Source organism: Corvus kubaryi, unplaced genomic scaffold, assembly GCF_017639235.1.
Source record: "Corvus kubaryi isolate FWS band 111438036 unplaced genomic scaffold, C.kubaryi_AGA036_p1.0 63115, whole genome shotgun sequence".
In the NCBI taxonomy this organism is placed as follows: Eukaryota; Metazoa; Chordata; class Aves; order Passeriformes; family Corvidae; genus Corvus; species Corvus kubaryi.
In genome coordinates this window covers 7,317-28,527 of record NW_024581500.1, presented here as the reverse complement: position 1 = coordinate 28,527, position 21,211 = coordinate 7,317, and the positions used below count along the sequence as shown (strand labels likewise).

The following is a 21,211-nucleotide window of genomic DNA, read 5'->3' as shown; positions in this document are numbered from 1 at the left end:
TGGGACTGGGATGGGACTGAGATAGGAGTGGGAATGGGAATGGGGTGACACCGGGAATGGCACCGGGATCGAACTGAGACAGGAGCTGGAATGAGAATAGAGTGGCACCGGGAATGGCACCAGGATGGAAATGAGACAGCAGCGGGAATGGGGATGGTGCTGGGATGGAACTGAGATAGGAATGGGAATGGGGTGGGAATGGGAATGGCACCGGCATGGAACTGAGACAGGAGCAGGAATGGGAAGAGAGTGGCACTGGGAATGGGGTGGGAATGCTGCTGGGATGGCACCAAGAATGGAGCTGGGAATGGGGTGGGAATGGGACTGGGATGCAACTGAGATAGGACCGGGAATGGGAATGGAGTGGAATAGGCTGGGAATGGTACTGGGAATGGGATCAGGAATGGCACTGGGATGGAACTGAGATAGGACCAGGAATGGCACCAGGAATGGAGCTGGGAACAGGGTAGGAATGGGACTGAGATAGGACCAGGAATGGCACTGGGAATGGGGCAGGGATGGCACTGGGAATGGGGCTGGGAATGGTGCTGGAATGGCACTGGGGATGGCACCAAGAACAGCCCTGGGATGGCGCTGGGAATGGGGCTGGAATGGCACTGGGGATGGCACTGGGAATGGTGTTGGGATAGAACCAGAACAGCACCGAGATGGAACCAGGAGAGGGCCCTGAATGCCACCAGGAATGGTACTGGGATGGAACTGGGACAGGGCTGGGAATGGTGCTGGGATGGCACGGGGAATGGAACTGGGATGGGACCATGAACGGCACTGGGAATGGTGGTGGGAAGGCACCAGAAATGGCATTGGGACAGAACTGGGATAGGACTGGGAATGGCACCAGGATGGCACTGAGAGAACACAGGAATGGCACTGGGGTGGTACTGGGAATGGCACTGGGACTGGCACCTGGAATGACACCAGGATGGATCTGCTGATGGAGTCAGCGCCTTGTTAAGGGCGGGACAGGGACAGTGACAAGGACTGGAGTCACAAGGACAAGCACAAGGACAGGGACAGGAGGTGGCACAGACTGAGCAGCCGCAGAGGGTGAGAAGGATGGGACTGGGGCCATGGACAGTGACAGCGAGGTGCCGGGTGTACCTGACCCTCTGACGGGCCTGCACGTAGGTGTCACACAGTGATGGGAACAGGGACAGGCAGGGGCCAGGAGGTGCCAGGAGGTGCCAGGGACTCACCCAAGGCCCGCACGGTGTGGTCCCGGGTGTACCTGACCCTCTGATGGGCCTCCACGCAGGTCTCACACAGCGGCTCCGCGCACTCCAGGCAGAAGCTGGTGGCCGCTGCGTTGTCCTCACAGCTGGTGCAGCTCTGGGGACAAGGGACACGCTGGGGGACCTCCCTCCCCCCAGTCAGCGCTAATTAGCGCTAACGAGGCACTACCTGCCTGCTGCCCTGGCCGAGGGCTGGCCCAGCCCCGCTGTCCTGCAGGAAGAAGTTCTCCATGATGTCACCGAGGGGACACTGCTGGTGGCACACGGGGCAGCCAAACACTGGGGGGGACAGAAAGAGGACACAGTCACCCCACACCCTCCTCTGTCACCTCCATTTGTCAGCAAATGCTGGCTCATTAGTGGGGTGGGGGCTGGGGACCTCCAAAACGGAGCCCCAGGGCCACCATGACCACTGATGTCACCAGAGAGGTCCCTGTCCCCTTCCCAGAGAGGGAGACAGGGATGGTGACAAGGAGTCACCAATGGGGTCAGAGCGTCCCCCAGGACAGGACACTCCCACGGTGGGGTCACAGTGTCCCCTGGGGTGGGACACCTGCCAAATGGGGTCACAGTGTCCCCCAGGTTGGATACTGGGGTCATCCCCTCCCCATAGAGCTCCCAGTAATTCCTGCAGCAACCCAGTAACTCCAAGCGATCCCAATAGTTCCAAGTGCCTCCTCAGTGCTCCCTGAGCTCCCAGGAACGCTCAGTGTCCTCCATAAACCAGAGATGCCAGTAACCCCCAGCATTCCCAACAAACCCCAGCAATCCCACTGACCACCAGTGATCCCAGTAAACCCAAGTGCCTCCCCAGTGCTCTCTGAGCCCCCAGTAAGCCCCAGTGATCCCAGTAAGCTCCAGTGATCCCGGTAACTCCCAGTGGTCCTCAGTGTCCCCAGTAACCACCAGCGCTCCCATTTCACGCCTCCCCCTCACCCTGCCCGTCGCTGCCGGCGGCTCCCGGCGCGGCCCCGAGGCAGCCCCGGCACACGGAGTGCAGGCAAGGCAGCAACCGCGGTTCCCGCTGGGGGCTGAGCCGCTCCCGGCAGGCGCCGCAGAGCTCCAGCAGCTCCAGGGGCTCCGGCGGCTCCGCTCCCGTCGCCCCGGGGCCGTTCCCGACCGCCACCGGCAGCGGCACCGACATGGCTGCCCCGTCCCACTCAAACGCCGCACGGCCTCCTCCTCCCGCCCCCGCCCTGGCGCACAGCCAATCACCGCCCGCTGCGCACGATTGACAACGCGGAAAACCAATAAAAGAGCTGGAGGGCGGGGAGTAGAGAAGACTGACAGCGCTCGGCAGCAATGGGAGAGGGGGAGCGGGGATAGAAAGGGCGGGAAGACGCCTCCTGCACGTGAGTGGGAACGGACCAATCAGCGCGCACAGCGCTCGGAGAGGAACCAATCAGCGGCCGAAGAGCCCGGGGAAGGCGGGGACTTCTTCGATGGACCGGCCAATCGGCATCGGCGTTCCGCGGGCAGGCGGAGCCGAGGCCCCAATCGACGGCTGGATAAACCAATAGGAAGCAGGAGGGGGGAGGGACTGGGAATGCTGGGAGTTACTGGCGTGACGGGGGATTGATGGGATCACTGGGGTTTACTGGGATCACTGCTCATTGGCATCACTGTGGGTCACTGGGAGCTCAGGGAGCACTGGGCAGGCACAGGGGATTACTGGGATCACTGGAGGTTACTGGGAGCACTGAAGAGGGACTGGGAGTGCTGGGCAGCAGAACTGGGCAGGGACAGGGGGCACTAAGAAGGGACTGGGAGAGCTGCAGGGTTGAACTGGGAGCACTGGGGACTATAGCAAGGGGGTTACTGGGAACACTGGGAGTTACTGGGAGAGCACGGAGGATGGCTGAGAATGCTTGGAGGACACTGGTGGCTGCTGGGGGTGTTCTGGGAGGGCCCTGGGCAGCACTGGGACCAATGGCTGAGGGGCCCTGGGCACTGGTGGCCCCGGAACGGTGTTCCCAGTGTCCCCCCCACCTCCACCCAGTGTCCCCTCATGTCATCCCAAGTCCCCTCCTGTCCCCTTCCACGTCCCCAGTGTCCCCCTTGTCCCCAGCTGTGCCCTGGGGGCTTTGGGGGTCCCTGAGGATCGGGGTGGCACCCAGGGGGGACAGAGGACAGTGCTGCCCTGCTGGCCTTGGTGACACAGGGGGCCCTGCCGGGGTCCACAGGGGGATTTCTGAAGGAACCCTGACACGGCCTGTGGCTACTGCCACTCCTGGGGGTGGCCACTGGCACCCACAGACAATGGAAATGACCTGGGGACAACCCATGATGTGGGCAGTGACCTCTCCACGGTGGCCACAGGGACATGGAGTGGCCACTGGCACCCACGGCCAGTGTAAATGACCCAGGGAGGACATGGCCAGTGGCCACAGGGATGAGTTTGGTCCCTTGACCTGGCCACGAGTTGCCATGGCCCTTCCTGGTGGCCACATGCCACCGTTGAGCAGGGGACACATCACGGGGGCCATCAGTGGGGGGCAGATTTTAGGGTAAAAAATGGCAATAACAGCACCAGAAGGGCCATTGAACCCCCCACGTTCATTGTCACTGTTTGGGGGGGCAGGAGCCACATGGTGGGGAGGGGCCAGGGGAGGGACCCCACGTCCCTCCCGGTGTCCATCCATGGCTGGGGTGGGGTCACAGTCACCATGGAATGGTCTGGGGGCAAGGGACCTTCCACAGACACTTCCCGGCATGGGGCACGCCCAACTTCTATGGAATGCCATTCCAGACCCTCACAGGCAGGAATTTCTCCCTGAAATTCCACCTCAATCTCCCTTTTTCCAGCCTGAAGCCACTCCTCATGTCCTGGCGCTCCAGGCCCTTGTCCAAAGTCCCTCCCCAGCTCTTGGAACCCCTTCAGGCACTGGAAGGGGCTCTGAGGTGTCCCAGGATTGTTCCCTTCTCCATGTGGGCCACCTCAACTCTGTCCAGCCCTCTGAGCACCTCTGTGGCCTCCTCTGGACTCATGGCGTGGTCCATCTGTCCAATCCCCGTGCCCAGCTCAGTTCCAGGATGTTCTGGGGGTGGCAGCAGGTCCATGATATCGTCACCCCCCACCGTGGGCATCCCAAAGAGCCACCGAACTTCCCGGGCTCCGTTCACCCTCCGTGACACCGCGTTGGCCATCACCAGCCTCCTCCTGGACTCCCACGTGTCTCAGCACAGTTTCCAGAGGATTTTCTCCGTGATTCTGGCACTGCTCAGAGCCCTGGGTGTTCCACATGTTCCAAAGGGGGTGTTCTGTTACCCTTCTCCTATCACTGGGAACGTCCCCAAAACTTCCCGAATCTGACGGAGAGCGTCTCAGCCGCTTCCTCCAGGTCTCACCCCGGATGCTCCAACAGACCCACGGGCACAGAGGAGCCCCCAGGCCCACCCTCAAGGCCCTTCGAGGGGCAGGGACCCCCCCCCTCACGCCGTGTGAGTGGAGCCGGCACCTGCAGTGTCCGGACCCGGCCACGTGCTCAGTCCAGGTTCCGGTGGTGGCAGTGGCGGCCCTGGTGGCGGCCCCGGTGGGGGCACGGGGTGGGAGGCGGCGGCGTGGCGCTCCAGGAGGGTGCGGTGGGAGAAGCCCTTGGTGCAGAGGCGGCACTGGAAGCGCTCAGGGCGGTGCGTGCGCATGTGGACGTTGAGGGAGCTCTTCTGGGTGAAGCGTTTGCAGCAGATGCCGCACTGGAAGGCGCGGACGCCCGTGTGGGTCACCATGTGCTTGAGCAGGTAGTCCCGGAGAGAGAAGGAGCGCCAGCAGATGGAGCACTGGTGGGGCTTCTCACCTGTGGACACACAAATGTGGGGCAACTGGAGTCAGTATGGGTCAGCATGGATTGGTACAGGTCAGTGTGGGTCAACAGGGGTGAGTACAGGTCAGCGTGGATTAATACAGGTCAACAGGGATCAATGTTGGTCAAACAGGGATCAATGTGGGTCAACATGGATCAATAGGGGTCAATGTACATCAATACAGGTCAACATGGATCAATACGGGTCAACATGGGTCAGTGTGGGTCAAAAGGGGTCAACGTGGATCGATGCAGGTCAACATGGGCCCAAATGGATCAATGTGGGTCAGCATGGATCAATACAGGTCAACACGGATCGATACGGGTCAATATGGGTCAGTGTGGATCAACACGGATCCATACGGATCAGCATGGATCAACGCAGATAAACATAGATTGACAACGGTCAACACAGGTCAACATAGATCAAAAGGGGTCAGTGTGGATTGATACGGGTCAGCATGGATTGATACAGGTCCATGTGGGTCACCAGGGGTCAACATGGATTGGAACAGGTCCACAGGGGTCAATGTGGATCAGCATGGGTCAACATAGATCAAAGTGGGCCAACATGGGTCAACGTGGATCAGCATGGGTCAACATAGATCAAAATGGGCCAACATGGGTCAACGTGTGTCAAGATAGTCAACAGGTCAACAAGGATTGATATGGGCAAACATGGATCAAGATGGGTCAACATGGATCAGTACAGGCCAACATGGATCAATACAGGTCAATATGGGCCAACACAGATCAACATGGGTCAACAAGGATCAACAGAAGTCAACACGGGTTAACAGAGTCAAGATGAGTCAATGTGGATCGATACAGATCAACATGGATCAACGTGTGTCAACGTGGATCGATCAGTGTAAGTCACCATGGATTGATATGGGCCACCATGGATCATCGTAGGTCAACATGGAGCAACACAAGTTGACCAGGGTCAGCACGGATTAACACAGAGTGATGAGAGTTAATGGATCAACATGGATCAAAAGGGAACAACGCGTATTGGGGAGGGTCACCATGGGTCAACAAACCAAGATGGGTCAACATGGAGCACCATGGACCAACATGGGTCAATGTGGGTGAACACAGGTGAGCAGTGGGTCAGCACAGAGTGACCTGGGACATCATGGATCCACCCAGGTCTGCGTGGGCCAAAATGGATCAACATGAAGAGATGTGAGTCAAAATGGATCAACAAGGGTCAATGTGGATCAACAGGGGCGAACGTGGGTCACCATTGGTCCAGTGAAGCCTCCAGCAGAGGCCAGTATGGGTCTGTACAGATCAGTGTGGGCCAACATTGGTCAGCACAGGTCAACATGGGTCAGCACAGGCCAACATGGGTTGGAACAGTCCAACATGGGTCAGCACAGACCAGCACGGGTTGGAACAATCCAACATGGCTCAGCGCAGGCCCGTGTGGGTCTGTACAGGCCAACATGGGTCAGCACAGGCCAACATGGGTCTGTTCAGGCCAAAGTGAGTCAACATTGGTCAGTATAGGCCAATGTGAGTCAGTATAAGCCAGCACAGGTCAGTACAGGCCAACGTGGGTCAACATTGGTCAGTATAGGCCAATGTGAGTCAGTATAAGCCAGCACAGGTCAGTACAGGCCAACGTGGGTCAACACTGGTGAGGACAGGCCAACATGGGTCAGCACAGGCCAGCCCTGGTCAGTACAAGCCAACATGGGTCAACATTGGTCAGCACATGCCAACGTGGGTCAATGGGGCTCAAGCAAGCGACATGCATTGACACGACCAGAAGGGACTGATCCAAGTCATCACGGATCGGCGCAGGACACCAGCACGAGTCATACGAGAGCCACGTGTGTCACCAAAACCCCTGCCCTGCCCTCCCCATCACGGCCCCCGTGAGCCCCCTGCTCACCTGAGTGGATGAACATGTGCTTGGTGTAGTTCTTGCGGGAGCTGAAGCTCTTCTGGCAGTGGCCGCACTGGTAGGGGGGCTGGGGGCCGCGGGGGGGCCCGGCCGGGGGCGCTGGGGGGGCCGTGGGGGCAGTGCCCCCCCCCCCACCCCCCCCTCGTGGGGGGGGGGCAAGGGGGGGGGGGGCCCAAACCCGAAGCTGTCCCCCCCCAGCGCCTCCCGGCCACGCTCGGGCCCAAAGGCGCCGCCGCCGTCGTCGCTGGGCCAGGGTGGCAGAAAAGCATCGGGAAAAACCTCGGAGGCTCCAAAAAATGGGGGGTCCGGGGCAGGGAAGGGTGGGGGGGCCACACCTGGGGGGACAACACCTTCCTGGACCCCCCCTTCATCCTCTGCCTCCTCCTCCTCCAACTCCTCCTGCTCCTCCTTGAGTGCCGGCGCCAGGCGCAGCGGCTGCCGCTGTTTGCGGCTGTGGCCGCTCGGCACCGGCTCCGAGAGGCTCTCGAGCTCCGGAGGTGGCCCCGGGGGTGACACCAGCGGTGGCCCTGGCACCTTGTGGGGCGGGGGCAGCACGGCGGGGCCGCGGCTCTGCGAGATGATCTGGGTGCACTCGTCGATGACCGTCTTGATCTGCAGCACCGAGGCGGCCGTGAGGATGTGCAGCGCCTCCGACTGGGCCACCACGAGGCTGCCGCTGTACAGGAACTCCACGAGCTGGCGCACGGCCGCCGAGGGCACCACGGGCGGCACCTCGATGGCCGAGTGGCCCAGCAGCAGCTTGTCGTGGAAGAAGGGGCTGCCGGCGGCCAGGACGCAGCGGTGGGCGCGCAGCGAGGCCTCGCGGATCCGCACGGTGACGTCGCAGAACTGCCCGGCCACGCGCTGCCCGTTGAGCGTCTCCAGCAGGGAGCGGCTGAAGTTCTGCAGGTGGATGTAGTGCACGGCCTCCGGCATGGCCGCGGGGACACGGGGATGGTGGGGATAGAGGGGAGAGAGGGGACACGGGGATGGTGGGGAGAGAGGGGAGAGAGGGGACACGGGGACGGTGGGGAGAGAGGGGACACGGAGATGGCAGTGACAGCTGGGACACGGGAATGGCCAGAGATGGTGGGGGTAGCAGGGACAATGGGGACACAGGGACGGCGTGGACACGGGGACAGTGGGGACACCGGGATAGCGGGAACAACAGGGACACTGGGACGACAGGGACAGCAGGGACACCGGGATGGCGGGAACGCTGGGATGGTGAGGACACGGGGACACGAGGCCGGTGGGGACACCGGGACGGCGGCGAGGCTGGCAGTACCTGGGGAAACAGAGGCGGGGCTGGGGACGTTCCACGGGGTGTCACCGGGGGCGGGGGACATCGCCGGGGGCCGGGGACAGCCCCTGTGACGTCACCAGGGCGTGGGGACATTGATGGGGACACGGGCGGAGACGGGGGACACCGCGTGTGACGTCACCACGCGCCGTGGACAGCGCCGATGACATCACGGGGGACCTAGGGACACCGGGCGGAATGTTCCCGACCTGTCACGACAGCCGGAACCACCCAACCCAATTCCTCCCCCTCCCTGGACCTCTCGGGATCTCCCGATCCGACCCTTTCCCCCCCACCCCCAAACCCCGGGACCCCCCGGCCCCTCCCCCACACCTCGCTCCTGCTCCCGCCGCCGCCGCCGCTCTCTGACGTCACTTCCGCCAGACCGGACCGGAAAGCGACTGTGGACCATAGAGAGTGGCGCAGTGCGCCCCCAGTGCGCCCCCCTTCCTGCCATAGAGACGGGGAGGAGCGGCCAGGGGCGGATATCGCCCCCTGGCGGGCGGGGGATTCCTCAGGGTCGCGGTTCCTTATGGCTCATCCATAGGGACCCCCGGGAGCGGGATCATCCATAGGGACCCCCGGGAGCGGGATCCTCCTAGGGACCGCAGTGGCCCCATAGACCCCCACAGGGATCCCCATAGGGACTCCAAGAGGTCTCGAGACTCCTACAGACCCTTATGGGGCCTGCATTACAGACCCCAATAGGGCCTGCACTACAGACCCCAATAGGGCTGCAGACCCTTATAAACCCCCATAGGGACCTGCAGGGTCAGGACCTTTTGGCGACCCCCACAGAGACCTCAATAAGGCTAGAGACCCCTATAGACCCCCACAGGGACCCCCACGGAGCAGGACCACCCTACAGACCCTCATAGGAACCTCCCCCTACAGACCCCTATAGACCCACACAGGGGCCCCAACAGAGCTGGAGACCCCTAATGACCCTCCCAGGTACTCCCATGGGGCCTGGAGCCCCCCACATGTCCCCCAGGGGATCCCCATAGGGCCTGGATCCCCTGCAGATCCCCCTGGGGACGCCAAAATGTCTGGAGAGCCTTATAGGGACCTCCATGGGGATTCCAATAGAGCTATATAGGACCCCTACAGACCCCCCACAGGGACCCCCATGGGGACCTCAGTGGGGTTGGAGACCTCCCGTCAATGTCTACAGGGATGCCCATAAGGTCTGGACTCCCTATAGATTCCATAGGCATGGATCCTGTAGGTATCCCTGTAGGGCTGGTATGCCCGATAGACCCCCTCAGGGATCCAGATATACCCCCCAGGGACCCCCTGTAGACCCTTCAGGGATCCCTGTAGAGCTGGCATCCCCTACAGACCCCCCAGGGATCCATATAGACCCCATAGGGTCAAACTGGCCCCTGTTGGCCGGTGTTAGTCTGTGCTCCCCCATGTTCCTTGAGCCGTGTTGGCCCACAATGGTCAGTCCATGTTGATCCATGTTGACCCACGTTGACTCCTCTTGGTCCATGTCGATCCGTGTTGATCCCTGTTGATCCGTGTTGACCCACACTGATTCCTGTTGACTCCTGTGGATCCATGTTGGTCCATGTTGGCCCCTGTCACTCTGCTCTGCTCCATTTTGACCCACGTAGACCGACCTCTGTCCATCCAGGTTGATCCGTGTCACTCCGTGTTGACTCACATTGGTCCAGTGTTGATCTGGGGAACTGTGGGGTTTGAGCTGTGTTGGCCTGTGCTGACCGGTGTCACTCCATGTTGACTTCTGTCCCTCTGTGTGGACCTGTGTCATTCCATACTGACCCACGTTTGTTGGGATGTGTTGACCCTTGTGTTGACTCACATTAATCCATGTTGATCCATGAGTTGACCCACGTTGACCCACATCAATCCATATTGATCTGTCTGTTGACCCACATTGATGCATATTGATCCCTGTGCTGACCTACATCAATCCATGTTGATCCATGTTGACCCACATTGATCCTTGTTGATCCATGAGTTGACCCACATTGATCCATGTTGATCCCTGTGCTGACCTACATCAATCCACGTTGATCTACATCAATCCATGTTGATCCATGCTAACCCACATTGATGCATGTTGATCCCTGTGCTGACCTACATCAATCCATGTTGATCCATGTTGATCCATGTTGATCCTTGTGCTGACCCACATTGATCCATGTTGACCCACATTGATCCATGCTGATCCCTGTGTTGACCCACACTCATCCATGTTGACCCATATTGATCTATGTTGATCCATGAGTTGACCCATATTGATCCATGTTGATCCCTGTGCTGACCCACATTGATCCATGTTGCTCCATGAGTTGACCCCCATTGATCCATGTTGACCCCACATTGATCCATGTTGATCCATGGTGGCCGTGTTCCTGTTGAGCTGATTTGACCCACATCACCGTGGATTAACCTGTGTTGACCCATGCTGACCTCTGCTGGTCCAGGCTGTTGGGCAGCGTTGACCCATGGTGACCTGTGTTAACCCACGTTGATCCATGCTGGCCCGTGTTGATCCCTGGTGTCCCGTGTGGACCAGTGTTGACCCATGTCACTCCATGTCTCTCCTTGTTGACCAGTGTTGACCCATGCTGACTCACGGTGATCCACATCGATCCCCGTTGTCTTATATTGACTTGACCCATGCTGAGCCATGTTGACCCGTGTTGACCTGTGTCACTCTGTGTCTCTCCAGGCTGATCTGTGTTGACCCGTGTCACTGCATGTTCTCTCCATGTTGACTGTTGTTGACCTGACCCATGTTGACCCGTGTTGACCCGTGTTGACCCATGTTGAGCCACGTGGACCAGTGTCACTCCATGTCTCTCCATGGTGATGGAGGTTGACCTGACCCATGTTGACCAGTGTAACTCTATGTCTCTCCATGTTGACCCTACTGTACAGGTGACCCCAGCAATGACCCCTTGTACGACTCCATGGCCCCCTGGGTGCAGCTGCTGCCCCCTCTGTCCCATCCAACACCAGCCCACACAGGGGGTCAGTCACTCACGTGACGTCACCGAGTGCCATCCCCACCGTGACATCACACGCAGCACTGTGACATCACCGCTGGTCCCATGCCCTGCTCCCATCACAGCCGGCACCATGAAATCACAGGTGACATCACAGATGACATCACTGTGGTTCCCACTAGCCCAACATCCCTCCCTTGGGTGGCTCCTGAATTCTGGGGGCCCTGGGTTGGTGTCCCAAAACCTGCATGCCCTCGGGCAGGGGTGACACCCTAATTCCACTGTGCCCTGGGACACCTGTCCCCTGGGCGAGAACAGCGGTGACACCCAAATTCCGGGTGCCCTAGGACACCTGTGTCCCCTCAGGTGAGGGCAACAACAGAATTTTGGGGTGGTCTGGGACAACTGTGTCTCCTTGGGTGGGGGTGACACCTGAATTCCAGGCTGTCCAGGGACACCCACGTCCCCTGGGCAAGGGTGACACTGGAATTCCAGGGTGTCCTAGGACACTGTGTCCCCTGGGGCAGAGGTGACACCCTAATTTCACTGTGCCCTGGGACACCTGTTCCCTGTGCGAGGACGGGGGTGGCACCCAAATTCGGGTGCCCTGGGACACCTGTGTCCCCTTGGTGAGAGTAACACCTGAATTCTGCTGTGCCCCGGGACACCTGTCCCCTGAGTAAGGGTGAGGGTGACACCCAAATACCGCTGTGCCCTGCGACACGTCCCCAGCAGGGATGACACCGAAATTCCGGGATGCCCTGGGAAACCTGCATCCCCTGGGCGAGGACAGCGGTGACACCCGAATTCCGGGTGCCCTGGGGCGGTGCCCCGAAACCTGTGTCCCCCCGGGCGAGGGCGGGGGTGACACCGGCTCTTGGAGCCGATGGAGCCGAACGGACCCGCCCGGACATCGGGCCCGGGGGGTGGGCGGGCTCTGTCCCCTCCCCGCGGGTACAGCCCGGGGGAGGAACGCGGTGCCACACGCGGGTCCTCCCGTGCCCGCGGCGGGGGTGGCACCGGGAGCGCCCCGGCCCCGCGTCCCACGGGCTCGGCGGCCACAGGTGAGGGACGCAGGGTCCGGAACCAACCAGGGTGGGCAGGGGACCCCCCCCACCTCAGGGTGGGCCGGGGACCCAACCCCCCTTCCCAGGGTGGGCAGGGGACCCCGGAGTCCGGGCACCCCCGACCTTCCCCCTACAACAAAGGGACCCGTCCCCGCCCGGTTTGGGGCCGGGGGTGGAGGGGGGGGTCCCAGCCTGGGGCTGATGCGGTTTTGGGGGGGAGGGGGTTATTGTAGGGTCTCTCCAAGGTCTCTGTTGCTCCAGAGCCCCCCCGGTTTGTGCCATGATGGACACGGGGGACCGGGGACGACGCGGCGCCCCCGGGCTGGCACAGGTGAGTGGGGAACCCCCAGGTGAGTGGGGGGACCCCCAGATGAGGGCGGGAGACACAGGGATGGAGTGGAGGGAACGCAGGTGGTGCGGTGGGGAGGACGCAGGGATGGGGTGGGGGGGCTCGGGTGATGGTGGGGACCCCCAGGCACCCGGGGAAGCCTCGACCCCAACTGGGAGGGTCCCAGGGGGTGGAGGAGTGGAGGGGTCCAGGCGTTTGTGGGCTCCCGGCCCCGCCTTTGGCTGGGGAGCCCCGGCGCCCCATCCACGGCCCCCCTGGCCCCCCGCCAGCCCCCGGCCTGGAATTGGGACACGGGGCGGGGACAGGGACACAGCGGCCGCGAGCCCTTGGCGCCCCTCCCCCCCCGGGGGGACGGGCACATCCCCCCCCTCCCCTCCCCGGCCCCCCCCGACCCCCCAAACTGCTCCCCCGAGGGGACCTGTGAATGTTCATTCCCCCCAAGCGCTCTGAGGGGGTCCCCGGATTCCTGGGACCCCCTGGACATCTGGGTCCCTCCAGACTCCTGGGACCCCCAAACATCTGGGACTTTCCAGACCCCTGGGGCCCCCCAAGCACCTCATTCTCCCCCGGACTTTGGGATCCCCCCAAACCTACAGGACACCCCGGATTCCCGGGAACCTCCTGGACCCCTGGGCCCCTCGAACTCTGGGGATCCCCCAGACTTTGGGACCACCTCGGACTCCCGGGACCCCCAACACCTGGGACCCCCCCAAGGACCTGGGACCCTCCTGGACTCTGAGACCCCTCAAACACCTGGGACCCCCCCAAGGACCTGGGACCCTCCTGGACTCTGAGATCCCTCAAACACCTGGGACCCCCCAGACATCTGCCCCACCCCCCCAAACTTTGGGACTCCCTGGGTATTTGGGACCCTCCGGACACCTGGGAGTCCCAGAATTCCTGTGACCCCCTGGACACGTGGGGTCCCTCAGACCCCTGGGATTCTCTGGACCCCCAGGAAACCCCGGACATCTGGGAACCCCTGGACACCTGGGACCCCTCTGATTCCTGGGAACCTCGAACTCTTGGGACACCCCAGACTTTGGGAGTCCCTCGGACCCCTGGCACCCCCAGCACCTGGGACCCCTCAGACTTTAGGACTCCTCCGGTCCCCTGCGACCCCCTGGATTTTGGGTCCCCCCAAAATTTGCCCCCCCCCCCCCCCCCCGCAGGCCCAGCACCGCCGGGAGCTGGAGGAGGAGCTGCGGGACCTCAGCAGCCAGGTGGGCGGGGCTTGCTGGGAGGGGCGGGGCCAGCATCTGTCAGTCACAGAATGCCCCCGCCTCTTGCTGAGGAGGGGGTGGGGCATATGACTGTCAATCACCCAGGTGGGCGGGGCACGGGCCCACCTGTAACTATGGGGGCAGAGCTTGGAGCTGTCCATCATATGGGGGCGGGGCCTTCCACCCAGAGGCGTGGTCTGGGGCTGTCAATCACCCCCTGCCCAACCAGGTGGCGGCACTGGGGCGGAGCCTGGCGGCAGAACGTGGGCGGAGCCTGATGGAGGGCGGGGCCCTGAGGGCGTTGGAGATCGCGGTGGGCGGAGCCCAGGCACGGGTGGGCGGAGCCTGTCGGGCACTGGACAGGGCCAATGAGCGCCTGCGCCTGCAGCAGGTGGGCGGGGCCGGGGGTCTGAGGGGGCAGAGCCTCGGACAGGGGTGTGGTTAGAGGGGGCGTGGCCTGTGGGGGAGGCAGGGCTTAAAAGGGTGGGTGGGACATGGGCAGAGGTGTGGCCTGGGAGGGGGAGGAGCCTCTGGCAGGGGGTGTGGCTGAGGTGGGGCAAAGAGGGTGTGGTCAGGGGTGTGGTCTGTGAAGGAGGTGGGGCTTATGAGAACAGGCAGAGCTTTTTGGAGGGGGGGTGGGGGGGGGGGGGGGTGGGGCCTGAGGGGGTGGAGCCCCATCATGGGTGGAGTCAGGGTGTGGGTGTGGTCATGATGGGGCTAAAGGGGGCGTGGTCTGAGGGTTGTGTGGCTGTGAATGAGTGGTGGAGCAGTGGGCAGGGCCAGGTGTGTGGGCGTGGCCTGTCCCAGAGCCCTCCCCTCCGCAGGAGGCAGGGCAGCTGCTGTGGGCGGAGCTGGAGGCTGCTCGTGCTGCCAAGGCGGGGGCAGAGCTCCGGGCACAGGAGGCGGAGTCTCAGTGCCTGGCCCGAGGGGTGGAGCTGGAGCAGTTGCGGCAGGTGGGCGGGGCTAAGACGAGGGGCGGAGCTTAGTGCAAGGGGTGGGGCTACTGCAGCTGCGGGTGGGGCTAAGGACCAATGGCGTGGGGCTATTGCAGCTGCAGGTGGGGCTAAGGACCAATGGGGTGGGGCTATTGCAGCTGGGGGTGGGGCTAAGGACCAATGGGGTGGGGCTATTGCAGCTGCGGGTGGGGCTAAGGACCAAAGGGGTGGGGCTATTGCAGCTGCGGGCGTGGCTATGGTGGTGGGTGGGGCTATTGCAGCGGGCGTGGCTCGGGGGTGTGTCCATGCTGGCCCTGCCCACAGGCGGTGCGGGCGGCCCAGCATTCCCGGCGCCGGGCGGAGCAGGAGCGCGACCACGTGGCTGCAAAGGTGGGCCACGCCCCCCGCCCCAGGTGAGCATGGCCGCGCCCCCTCCCTGGCCACGTCTCCTTCCAGTGTGTCCCCTATAATCCCAATGTTCCCTATAGCCCCTATAACTCCCATGTGTCCCTGTAGCCCCCATCTCTCCCCTATAGCCCCTCTCTGTCCCTGTGGCCCCTGTAAGTCCCCTATGGATGTGTCCCCTGTAGCCCCTATATGTCCCTACTGTCCCCACGTGTCCCCTACAGCCCCCATGTCCCCTACAGCCCCCATGCTGGGGACCCCGGGGGGGCTGCAGGCGGCGCTGGAGGAGCTGCGGGAGCACAACCGGGGCCTGCGGGAGCACCTGAACCAGCGGCTGGGCCAGGTGGGGACACGGGGGACACCTATGGGGACATGGGGGGGCACGGGGAGCAGCGGCGGGGGGCGGGTGGGTGACGAGAGGCGCCCATGGAGTGTCTGGGGGGTGGTGACAAGCAGGCACCTGTGGGGGCAGGGGGGCACCTGCGGGGGGAGGTGGGCAGGTGAGGGTGCCGTGGGTGCACCTTTGGGTCCATAGGGACCGTGTGGGTGCCATGCGGGTGCCATGGGGACAGGTTCGGGCTCTGACCCCCCTTTCCCGCAGGTGGAGGAGCTGCGGCGGGCGCTGGTGGCCGCGGGCATGCGGGCACGGGAGGCGCAGGGGGCGTGGGCCCGGCTGGCACAGGAGCAGCGGCTGCTGCGGGAGCGGCTGCAGCACCCCCGGGACCCCCCCGCGCCCCCCGAGCCCGCCCTGCGCGCCCGCTGCGCCCACCTGCAGGAGCTGCTGCAGCGTGAGGCGGGGTCAGCGGGCACGGGGGGCACGGGGGGCACCCGGAGGGCCCCAAGGTGGTCCCCAGATGGTCCCAGCGTGATCAAGGGTGGTCTTGGGTGGTGCCAGGGTGGTCCCAGAGAGTCCTGGGGTGACCCAGGGTGGTCCAGGGGGATCTTGGGGTGGCACCAAGGTGGCCCAGGGTGGCTCAGGGGAGTCCAAGGTGACCCAGGGATTTCCCATCGTGGTTCAGGTGACCTTGGGTGGTCCAGGTTGATTCAGGGTGGCCCAAAGGTGGTCTTTGGTGGTCCCGGGGTGGTCCCCAGATATCCCAGGACAGCCCTGTCCCACATGTGTCACCGGCCATGGGTCACTCTGTGAGTGACGTGGGGTGACATGGGTGTCCCCTGGTGACAAGGTGTGGGTGACCCTGTCCTGGGTGGCCGAGGGTCCCTCTGTGGGTCCCTCTGTGGGTCACTCCATGGGTGACAGAGGTGTCCCCTGGTTGCAGGGCGCGGGTGGCCCTGTCCCGGGCCGCGCGTGTCACCAGCCGGCGCCTGCGGGTGTTGGTGGCCGAGGCGGAGGAGCAGCGGCTGCTGGGGGAGCGCTACCGGCTGCAGGTGGGGACAGCACCCACTGTCACCCATTGTCACCTGCTGCCACCGTGTGTCCCCTTCTGTCACCCACTGTCACCTCCTGTCACCGCCTGTCTCTCCCTGTCACCTTGTGTCACCATGTGTCACCACACATTATCGCCTGTCACCCTCTGTCACCATGTGTCACCTCCTGTCATCACCTGTCACCCTCTGTCACCCTCTGTCACCTCCTGTCACCTCCTGTCAGCCCCTGTCAGCAGCCCACGTCACCTGCTGTCACCTACTGTCACCCTCTGCCCCCTTCTGGTATCCTCTGTCACTTGTCACCCCCGTTACTTCATGTCACTCTCTGTCGCCCTGTCCGCCTCCGTCACCCTGTCACCCTCTCTGTCCCCCTCTGTCACCTGTCACCCCCATTATCTTGTGTCACCTCCTGTCACCCCTGTCACCCTCTCTGTCACCCTCTCTGTCCCCCTCTGTCCCCCTCTGTCACCTGTCACCCCCATTTTCTCATGTCACCCCCATCACGCTGTCACCCTGCAGCTTCCCTGTGCCCCCACGTGCCCACGTCCCAACACCCGATGGCACCACGTCCCTGTGTCACCTGGGCCCCATGTCCCATAACCCCCTGTCCCCATGTCCCCAGTGTCCCCAGTGTCCCTCTGTCCCCTTCAGGCCCGTGCCAGCGAGGCTGCAGGCCGGCTCCTGGCTGACCAGGTGGCCGCGGTGGCCGCGGGGACGGCCCAAGCGCTGGCCCAGGGCCACCACCTGCGCCGGGAGCTCGAGGACGTCGGGGATGGGGCCGCGGCCACTGCCCGACACGTGGCTGTGCTCAGGACACGCCTCAGGTGGGGACAGTCCCCTATGGGCCCCTATAGACCCCATGGGCTTGTTATGGGGTGGGGGGGGCTCTCTAGGGGTTCTATGGGGTTAATGGGATATTGCGGGGTTCTATGGGGGCTCTACAGGGTTTATGGGATACTGGGGAGTTCCATGAAGGTTCTGGGATGCTGGGGGTCCCCAGGGGAGCTCTATGGGTTTATGGGATGTTGGGGTTCTCCGGGGAGGTTATGGGATTGGGAATCTCTATAGGAGCTCTCTGTGGGGTTACAGGATGGGGGAGGGCTCTATGGGGGTTCTGGGATCCTGGGGATCCCCTGGAGGGTTCTATGGGGTTTATGGAATGGGGGGGCTCCATGAGGGCTGTCTGGGATATTGGGGGTCCCCAGGAGGGCTCCATGGAGTTTATGGGGTGTTGGGGGTCTCTGTGGGATTTATGGGCTATTAGGGGCTCTATGGAATTTATGGGATGTTGGGGGTGTCTGGGGGTCTCACCACCCCTCGGTGCCCCCCCAGGTGTGACCCCATGAACCTGTCCCGCACGGTCCGGCGGATGCTGCGGGATGGGGACGACGACTCCGAGGACAGTGGGGACAGCGAGGACGGCGGGACGCCCCCTGCCACCCCCCTCAAACCTGCCCCCGGCGCCTGGGGGGGGGCTCGGCCCAGCCCCCAGCACTGGGGGAACCCCTTGAATCCCCCGGGACCCCAAAGCCCGCCCAGGGCCCCCCCTCTCGTGGGGGGTTTTTGGAGGGGCTGTTTTTTGTTGGGGGGAGGGTCCCCAACTCATTAAAGTGCCTTCGAGAGGGTCTCGCTCTTGAGTGGCCCTGGAGGACTTGGGGGGGGTCCCAAAATCCCCCGAGCCCATCTGGGCCGGGATCGAACCACGCCCCAAAACACAGTTTGGGGATCCCTTTTGGGGGATCCCCCTTTCCCGTGCCACAGTTTGGGGCTGCTTGAAAATATTCTGGAGTCACAGGTTGGGGGGAGCTTGAAAGCCCTCAAATCCCCCAGAAGCTGTCGGGGGGGGGCCTCAAAACCATCTTTATACCAATTAGGGGGTGCTGAAACCCCTCAAAACCCCCCGAGACCCCCCAAAACCCGCTGGGGGGGATCCCAAAACCCTCTTTACCCCGATTGGGGGGGTTGAAACCCCCTAATAAACCCCCACAATCCCTCCAAACCCCCCACAGTCTGGCCGGCGGGGGGGAAAAAACCCTTTTTACCTCAACTGGGGGCGGTGAAAGCCCCCAAAAGCCCCCAAAAGCCCCCAAAAGCCCCAAAGGCCGTGGGGAGGGGCCGCGGAACGCCCGCGGTGGGGGCGGGGCTTGAATGGTTAATGAGGTGAGGGCGCGACCCCGTCGGCCAATAGCAGCGCGGGATGCAAATGAGGCGCGGCTCGGGGGCGTGGCTCCCCGCCCACATCGGAGTGGCAGCCAATGAGGAGAAGGGGCGGGGCGGGCGGGCGTGGGGTGGGTGTGCGGGGGTTGTTCTCGCGGAGTTGCAGAGTCTCGCGAGAGTTCAGGGGAGGCCGCGGCGGCGGCGGGATGGGAGCGACGAGGTGGGGCCGGAACGGGGCGGGGGGTGGAAAAGGGGGAAAAATGGGGAAAAGGTGGGAAAAGGGGCGGCCTGGGATCGGGAGAGAACACGGGGAGGGGGTTCCGACTATTGGGGGGAGATGTCAGGTCCCGGGAGGGGCGGTGGTGGGAGAGAGGGGAGACAGGCCCCGGGTGGGGGGAAATGGGGGGACACACACGGGGATGGTGTCCCCCCGGGGAGGGGTCCGGCCGTGGTGGGGAGGGGTCCGGCTGTTGGAGGGGGGTCCGGCTGTTGGAGGGGGGTCCGGCCTCGGAGAAGGGTGTGGGGGGGGTGGGGGGGCACGGCGAGTGAGATCCGACCAAGGGCGGGGGCCCCGGGCGGATTTTGGGGCTGACGCCACGGGGGTTTGCAGGGTGTCTGGGCTGGTTGGGTGGCGCGGAGGAAGCGTGGAATTTTGGGGAGGGGGCGTCTCGGCCCTGTGACACCCTCCCTTCCCCCAGATGCCCCGTCACTGCTCCGCCGCCGGCTGCTGCACCCGGGACACCCGCGACACCCGCGGCCGAGGCATCTCCTTCCACCGGTGGGTGCCCCCCGAGACCCCCGGGGCAGGGACACCACCCCCCCCGAGCAATGGGCTGTCCCAGCTGTCACCCCCCGCTTAGCACTGGGCTGTCACAGGGGTGCGCGTCCCCTCCCTTAGCAATGGGCTGTCCCAGCTGTCACAGGTGTGCATCCCCCCTTAGCAATGGACTGTTCCAGGTGTGTGTTCCCCCTTCAACAATGGGCTCTCCCAGGTGTGCGAGTTCCCGCTCTCCCCCCGTTTTTTAGCAATGGGCTGTCCCAGCTGTCACCCCCACCTTAGAACGGGCTGTCCCAGGCGTGTCCCCCTCCCTTAGCAATGGGCTGTCCCAGGTGTGTCTATTCCGCCCCCCCATTTGTGGGATGGCTCAGCCCTGTGCCCTTTAACAGGACCTGCCTGGACTGTTCCATTTCCAGGTGTGTGGGGGGAGGAAGGTGTCATTCAGCTCTGCAGAAATGGGGTCAGGTGTGCGGGGGGGAACTGCAGCCTCGCAGCTCACCTGTGTCACTTGTGTGACCTGTGTCACCTGTGTGACCTGTGTTCCCCTATCCTGTGTCTTCCCTGCGTCCCCCCATGCCTGCCATGACCCCCTGTGACCTCTGTACCCCCGTTGTCCCTCCATACCCCTTGTCCCTCCCATAACCCACGTCCTCCCCTGTGACCTGGGTGCCCCCCGTGTCCCCTCTGTATGACCTGTGTCCCCTCATGTCCCCATCTTCTCGTGTCCCCTCACGACCTGTGTGCCCCACGTCCCACTTCCCCCCATATCTCTCTCTTTCTCCCCATGTCCCCTCCCACTCCTGTGTCCCGTTGTCCCCCTGTGTCCCTCTGTCCCTCCCATGTCCCCGTGTCCCCCAGGCTGCCCCGGAAGGACGATCCCCGCCGGGTGCAGTGGCTGGAGAACAGCCGGCGCCGGGACCCCTCGGGCGAGGGCCGCTGGGACCCCACCTCCAAATACATCTACTTCTGCTCCCAGCACTTCGAGAGCTCCTGCTTCGAGGTAGTGGGCTACAGGTGAGGCCAGGGGGCTGCAGGTGGGGCTCCAGGTGAGATCCAGGCTCCGGGTGAGGCTCCAGGGGCTATGGATCACCCCGACCTTCTCCTGTGAAGGGTTTTGGGGCTCATCCCCCCCCCCCCTTCCCCCAGACCCTTGAACCTTCCCTGGAGTTTGGGGGCACCCCAAGCACATGCCCCAAGGTGTTTGGGGCCACCCAGGGACTCCCAGCAAGGGATGGGGACACCTCAGGGACCCCCAGCAAGGAGTTGGTGACACCCCAGGGGAGCCCCTGTGATGTGTCACGGACATGCCAGGGAACTGGGGACACCTCAGGGTGTCCCAAAGACCCCACTGTGAAGTATTGGGGACAACCCAGGGACCCTCCTCTGACCCCAGAGGTGCCTCGTGAGGGGTTGGGGACACCCCAGGGCCCTGGGGGTGCCAGAGCACCCTGAGGGACCCCCCCCCCAGAGCCCCCTCCCCATTTCCCCTTGCAGGCCACAGACCCCCCAGGTATTTCAGGAATCCCCTCAGGGATTTTTAGGTGCCCCAAGATCTTCCCTGGAGCTTGGGGGGCTCCCAGGACATTGGGAGGCTTCACCCTGAAGACTCTTGACTTAAAGGACCTCCTGGGGATCACCCCCAGGTTTTGGGGTCCCCCC

General features: G+C 63.3%; 3 protein-coding genes across 11 annotated transcripts in view; 2 read left to right on the top strand and 1 right to left on the bottom strand.

The window, feature by feature from the left end:
* Positions 1 to 4,679: 4,679 nt before the first annotated feature.
* LOC121672611 (zinc finger and BTB domain-containing protein 45-like) lies at positions 4,680 to 8,680 on the bottom strand. Its single transcript, XM_042045324.1, is given in 4 exon segments — positions 4,680 to 5,047; positions 6,957 to 7,106; positions 7,109 to 8,256; positions 8,605 to 8,680. Coding segments are annotated over 3 exon segments (1,308 nt in total). The 5' UTR covers positions 7,905 to 8,256; positions 8,605 to 8,680; the 3' UTR covers positions 4,680 to 4,685.
* A 3,168-nt stretch (positions 8,681 to 11,848) lies between these two features.
* On the top strand, positions 11,849 to 18,242 carry LOC121672612 (pupal cuticle protein 36-like). 9 transcript variants are annotated; one of them, XM_042045325.1, is made up of 10 exons: positions 11,896 to 12,316; positions 12,581 to 12,650; positions 13,841 to 13,891; positions 14,121 to 14,282; positions 14,716 to 14,844; positions 15,151 to 15,239; positions 15,474 to 15,574; positions 16,509 to 16,617; positions 17,269 to 17,441; positions 17,950 to 18,055. In XM_042045325.1, the coding sequence occupies exons 1-10, from the start codon at positions 12,009 to 12,011 to the stop codon at positions 17,961 to 17,963; spliced, it is 1,206 nt and encodes a 401-aa protein (XP_041901259.1). In that variant the 5' UTR covers positions 11,896 to 12,008; the 3' UTR covers positions 17,964 to 18,055. The 9 variants fall into 9 exon arrangements, with proteins under 9 accessions (XP_041901262.1, XP_041901264.1, XP_041901266.1 ...); XM_042045327.1 differs by having other exon boundaries at positions 12,102 to 12,316; positions 12,553 to 12,650; XM_042045334.1 differs by having other exon boundaries at positions 12,253 to 12,316; positions 12,540 to 12,650.
* Positions 18,243 to 18,919: 677 nt separating this feature from the next.
* LOC121672609 (THAP domain-containing protein 7-like) overlaps positions 18,920 to 21,211 on the top strand; it is a 3,791-nt gene continuing 1,499 nt past the window's right edge. Inside the window, 4 exon segments of the mRNA XM_042045322.1 lie at positions 18,920 to 18,994; positions 19,473 to 19,552; positions 20,411 to 20,566; positions 21,196 to 21,205. Of these exon segments, the coding sequence (XP_041901256.1) occupies positions 19,473 to 19,552; positions 20,411 to 20,566; positions 21,196 to 21,205 (246 nt within the window). The 5' untranslated portion in view covers positions 18,920 to 18,994.